At 37.5% G+C, this 6,159-nt stretch overlaps 1 protein-coding gene across 1 annotated transcript; it reads left to right on the top strand.

The window, feature by feature from the left end:
• The first annotated feature begins 280 nt into the window (after nucleotides 1–280).
• LOC107742785 (rho-related GTP-binding protein RhoB-like) lies at nucleotides 281–992 on the top strand. Its single transcript, XM_016555825.1, has one exon. It carries the CDS (start codon nucleotides 369–371, stop codon nucleotides 855–857), a length of 489 nt encoding a protein of 162 aa, XP_016411311.1. The 5' UTR covers nucleotides 281–368; the 3' UTR covers nucleotides 858–992.
• Nucleotides 993–6,159: the final 5,167 nt, after the last annotated feature.

Raw genomic sequence — 6,159 nt, 5'->3', positions numbered from 1 at the left:
CGCTGCGTCTCGGTGCCATACTTCCGGCATCCCTGCCAGCGCTTGCCTCATTCCTGAAGCTGACGCTGGCTCCGCCGCACGTGCTTTTATAGCTTCCTGGTCATGACGTCACCCGCCCGTGACATCCCGCTCAGCTATTGGACTGATTTCACATGTTATTCAGAGCGTGGTCACAGAAGGCGTTCCCCTAGCGTTTCCGACGCAGCGTCTCGTTCCCTCGAGGAACTAGGGTTACATACGTAACCGGAGACATTTTTTCCGCTACTTTCAGGTCGTGTAACACTTGATGGCGAGTATTCGTAAAAAGCTGGTGGTGGTTGGGGACTGGGCATGTGGGAAGACTTGTCTGTTAATCGTTTTCAGCAAAGATGAATTTCCAGAGGTTTATGTGCCCACCGTTTTTTGAAAACTACGTCGCGGACATTGAAGTGGACTCCAAACGAGTTCAGCTGGCTTTATGGGACACGGCGGGGCAGGAGGATTACGACCGACTTAGACCCTTGTCCTATCCGGACACCGATGTCATCCTCATGTGCTTCGCCGTGGACAGTCCGGACTCTCTGGAAAACATTCCTGAAAAGTGGGTGCCGGAAGTGAAACAATTCTGTCCTAATGTGCCCATAATTTTGGTGGCGAATAAGAAAGATTTACGGAGCGATGACAATGTGAGAAGTGAGCTGTCGAGAATGAAACAGGAACCAGTGAGAACGGAGGACAGACGCGCCATGGCTGCTCGCATCGGAGCGCACGACTACATGGAGTGCTCTGCCAAAACCAAAGAGGGGTTCGGGAAGTGTTTGAGACCGCTACTCGAGCATCCTTACAGAAGAGACCAAGACCACCCACTGGCTGTTTGAACTGTTGCCGACTGATGTGAAAAAAATAAAATAAAAAATAAACCTATGACACAAAGGTGAGGGTTCACGGGACATCCTCCTCGAAACGATTGCTTTTTCGCGTATGCCATCAGCAGAAACGACTTTTTACTCATAGAACACACTGTGCATGTATTGTGAGGTCTCTATTCCAAAGCTATCTAATGTCATATGGGCCAATTCAGGCTGGGCACTGGACTGACTTTTGCTAAATTATGTTAATGGCTTAAGGACTGTGGCACCGATGATGGTAATGGATGGTAAAAACATTATTTATTTTTTTTATCTTTTCAGTTCTTCATTGTATGGTGTATACCAGTGTAGGATCTTACTTGAGTAGAGAATTCTTATTTGATTCTTTTAGGACATGAACCACATTGTGCTGAATTGCATGATCAGAAATAGAAAGCAATTGATGTGTTTATCATGTTCATTGTGATGTTGTTTTCTGTTAATAAATTAAAATACACTGGCAGGTACTTTCTCAAAACAGAAGTTCACATGTGCTCTGTATGGCAACAACTGTTTTAGGTGTAATCAAGGTGTTAGTGTTGAACAAATGTTGCCTCCTTTAAGTATAAATATTATACCATAAGAGAATGAATGTTTCAGGGAATGAATCAGAACTGCTGAGGACATGCCAATGTGACTGTTTTTTAACACATTTTTAATGTTTATTTGGTCTGACAGTGGCGCTATTCAGTTTATGAAATATACTGAACAGGCCTTAATCAAACTATTTTAAATATATTTTGAGTTTGAACAAGCTGTTTTGCTTTCATTTTTGTGAATTTGCTGCTTTCAGGTATTTTTGGGAAGATTCAAAGACATAGGTAAAGCAATGTGAATATATGGGTGGTTTTGCTTGCAAATTATAAATATATATTTGAAAATTATTAAAGTGTCTGATAGAGATAGAGTGTCCGGGAGTGACCCATCCTACTGTATCGTTCTCAGCTGGTCTTGCTTCTGTGTGGCACAAGTGGTAGCCTAACCCAATTTAAAGTTTTTCTCAATCAATTTGACACTTTTCTCCAATGCAGTGTACTTGTTCTCAAAACAATTAGCACAGCCATCCAAACACAAAATTATCTTAACCAAACAGTTCAACTTTAGGGAAGATTCAAAGACATAGGTAAAGCAATGTGAATATATGGGTGGTTTTGCTTGCAAATTATAAATATATATTTGAAAATTATTAAAGTGTCTGATAGAGATAGAGTGTCCGGGAGTGACCCATCCTACTGTATCGTTCTCAGCTGGTCTTGCTTCTGTGTGGCACAAGTGGTAGCCTAACCCAATTTAAAGTTTTTCTCAATCAATTTGACACTTTTCTCCAATGCAGTGTACTTGTTCTCAAAACAATTAGCACAGCCATCCAAACACAAAATTATCTTAACCAAACAGTTCAACTTTACTGCAAAATGAAGCACTGAAATTTTTTCTAGTAATGCATTTATTATAAGTAAATATTAACATCAAATCTATAGGTTTGTTCTCTATTGATTTTAAAACACATTCAGCTGTAGATGCACAAATATACTAATGAAAAACATGTTTATTGCCATTCTTCTACAGGGAGTTTTGTTTTACATATATTGTGTATATCTAAACGAAATAAAAATTGTTCCAACACCAACACCTGCTATCACCCATGAGCAGTGTTGCGGGTAACGCATTACAAGTAATGAGAGTTACGTAATCAGATTACTTTTTTCAAGTAACTAGTAAAGTAATGCATTACTTTTTAATTTACAAGAGAATATCGGAGTTACTTTTTCAAATAAGTAACGCAAGTTACTTTTTTTTCCAATTTATTGATTGACAGCTCTCCTGTCCCCATGTTGAGAGAAATCAGAAGATGCTACTGTAGTTCTAAAATAAATATGAATATGCATTAATTCATCTCACTCACAAAATAAAAAAGCAGATTCATTCCATAAAATGAATTTAAAAAATGCAACTCAGAATATAATGCAAACCTGCAATAATGAAATGTTAAACACAAATATCCTTTATGTATTTAATCCCATTCTATTAAACAATGTCTTTGCTTCTGACCTTCGAAGATCCAGTTCAACCGTACTAATAAGCTCTGGACCACTATGTCAACCACTATTCCATTTAAAATAATCTTGATTGTCCACCTGAATGATCTCAAACTTAAATTCTGAAAAATGTTTGGACATTTACAGTAAGTAACAGAAGTTGTCCCAGGAGGACTAAGAATCTGTACTATCAACAATCAAAGTCTCCCCCCATGAGAGGCCATGATTTTTACATGGTCAATTAGGGTAATTCTGATTTCATTTGAAATTCATCTGCACCTTCTACCTCTCCTTCCACCCTGTTGTCCACTTTCTCTCAGTCCATGTCTTCTTACAGTTTCTGCTCTTGTTCTTTCCAATACACCAATACCCTCCTCTCTAGTCATCGTTTCTCCCTTTCCTTCTCCTCTCCTCTTTACTCACATCTTCCTCTCTGCTCATCTCTTTCTACCTGTTACACTCTTCATCTCTCTCATTACACACCTTTCTCTACCCACTCCACCACCTTATAGACTTACACCTCTTTCTTTACTGCCCCCCCTTTATTTTTATTTATTTTATTTTTACTATTTATTTATTTATTGCATATTCGTTCTTGCTCTTTGAATACTTTCCCTTTTATTATTACTCTGAAGCAATTGTGATAAATGTGTAAACGATTAGGAGAACTGCATTTCTTGTGTTGAGTGATTAACCGAATAGTTGTCAGTTTAGAGCTAATCGAAAATACACAATGTTCATTTGATAGAATGACAAATTACAGAGTTTTATTTGTTGCATTTGGACAAATGGTACATAAAAGTTTGTGATTTGTGTAAAATGTTTTTTCAGATATTTTAAAGTATTGGTTGGTTGCATTAACTATTGTGAAAACAGTTCAGAATTGTGTGCACATTGTTTTGAGAAAATTATTTGCATGATTTGTAATTTGTATGAAATGAATGAAAACATTCAATCTGTTTAGGAAAATTACAAAGTATTCAGATCACTGTTTTAACTGTTTTGAGAACAGTGACCTCATGAGTTTGGAGAAATTTGTCAAATCGATTGTGAAAAAGGAAAGTTTTTTTTTTTAACAATTTTGTTTAAATAGTATTTGCGCTTGACACCAGAGTGTTGATGTGCACACAAACTGGCTAGCTTTATTGTCTGCAGAAATTATTGGGGTGTGTTTGTTTGTTTATTATTTATGCATATTTTACAGACATCACAATAAATATTAAGGTCCTTCAAAGAGAATATCACCTTAAACCTGGAATACACTACCTGATTTTTGCTCCGATTTTCTGCCAATTTACTGTCTGGCGAAGTTGACACTAGTTGCCGAAAGTCAAAGCCAGTCTGCAGATTTGTGTTGACAGATTCCATAGAAAATCACGTAGTGATGGTAACAGACTCAGATTTTTTAGCTTCAAACTCTGATTTCACCCAGTTGGAGGATCTCAAACATGTCTGATATTTTCAACCAATTTTAGAAGACATATTGTTTTCATTTGTCAAGTGTCTCCTAGCAACAATGCACACATTTCTGAATTAGTTTTCTGATTGGAACCATAGGTATGTATACATGTATACATAACACAGTCGTTTAGTGTATGATGGCCAGTTTCCCTCTGTCACTATTTACAAAGTCGGTGTGTATGATGCTAGTGTTTTGAAAATATGTTCAGATTTTAAAAATCATTAGTGTATTCCAGCCTTTAGTTTATAGTTAGTGAACTAATTTAAACATTTAGTAACACAATGTTTTATTTTTGTCTTATTTGAAAATTCTACTTTTATATTATAGCTGGTTTAACTTTTATTCATGGTAAAATTTAGTTGTAAAAAAGTCATAAAAAATATTATATAGATCAGTAAGTAACATTTTGGCTTGTGTCTAAATAAAATATAGGGTGAATTCAGATAAAGTGGGCCATTTAGCCTTGTTTGTACTGCTCAAAGGGTCTACACTTTCAGCATAACAATGGTCTTTAAATAAAGAGACACTATCTCTTTAAATTATAAAATAGTTTGGCTGATGCAATATAACCTTGGTAATTGTGGCTGCACCTCAAAGGAGGACTCCATCATGAAAGGTAGTAAGCTCTTTGACATTCACATTTCCATTTCTAACTTGTAAGGTTGCTTAGTAAATGTAAACTAATATAATTGTGACAGTACTTGTGTTATGTGTTACTGTAGTTAACATTAAAATGCAAAAAATACATTTCAAAAAAGTTTTTCTTGTAATGTGTGTGGCGGAACGGGAAAAGGCGTAACTGGGAAAATGAAACCAAAACAATTGTCATGACCGCCAGCGAATAGGAACGGGAGTCTAATTTGGGAAGGAAGTGATGTGGCTATATATATATGTAGTGGAACAGAATCAAAAGATGGCGGGTTAGTGGAGAGTGAAGAAGGAAGAAGTCGCGAGTGTCTAGAGTGAAAGTTTACCGGTTTCAGCTGAGCGCACACTCACGCACTGTGTAATGCTGGAGCGAGCGCCGGAGGGTTTTAAAGAGATCATTATCCGAGCTGCAGGACCAGCGCAGAGGCGTGTGAGGTTTCAGGAGCTGAAAGGAAGTGTCTTTACCTGGATGCCTTTTCCTTGGAGAAAATCCACCTCCATTCGCTGTTTGAAAAACTGTTTCCCCAAGTTCATGAACACACAGCACCCCCAACCGAAAACATCTTCCCGCGCCCCTGCCCTTATGTGAATATTTTCTTTTCCATCTTAAGATATTTATTCGTCTAATGGTCTGGGCGACTGGAATTAATCTTGTTTGTATTCCTTTGTTTTTTTCCCTCCTTTTTTATTGGTTTTGAATTGTAACTGAGAACGGACTATCGAAACTGCTGAGGTGAATGCAGAGTTAGACTGGAGTCTCGCAATACCACCGATTTATTGTATAGTTTGTTTTTTGACTGATGGATGTGCAATGTATGTTCACCTTCTTGTGAACTAATTCTTTTTTTTTTCTCTCTCTCTTGTGAAAAATACATATGATCAACGGAACTGAAAACTTATTTCCCCTGTGAATTTATTTCCTGCTTTGCATTATATTCTCTGCTGGTGTGATTTTGTATGTAATGGGTGGCTTTGAATGGCTATCTGGGTTTAACTACTTTTGACAGGCTTATTCCTGTCTGGCGCCCGAACATTTTGAGTTGGTAAAATTATTTTGTTACTAAACCTGTTTACCTGGGTGCCGCCACCGTTACAGAAATGGCGCCCGAACAGGGACCCTGAACTA

This window comes from Sinocyclocheilus rhinocerous, unplaced genomic scaffold, assembly GCF_001515625.1.
Source record: "Sinocyclocheilus rhinocerous isolate Xijiao unplaced genomic scaffold, SAMN03320098_v1.1 scaffold822, whole genome shotgun sequence".
NCBI classification, from domain to species: domain Eukaryota; kingdom Metazoa; phylum Chordata; class Actinopteri; order Cypriniformes; family Cyprinidae; genus Sinocyclocheilus; species Sinocyclocheilus rhinocerous.
This window is presented reverse-complemented; position numbering and strand designations above follow the sequence as displayed.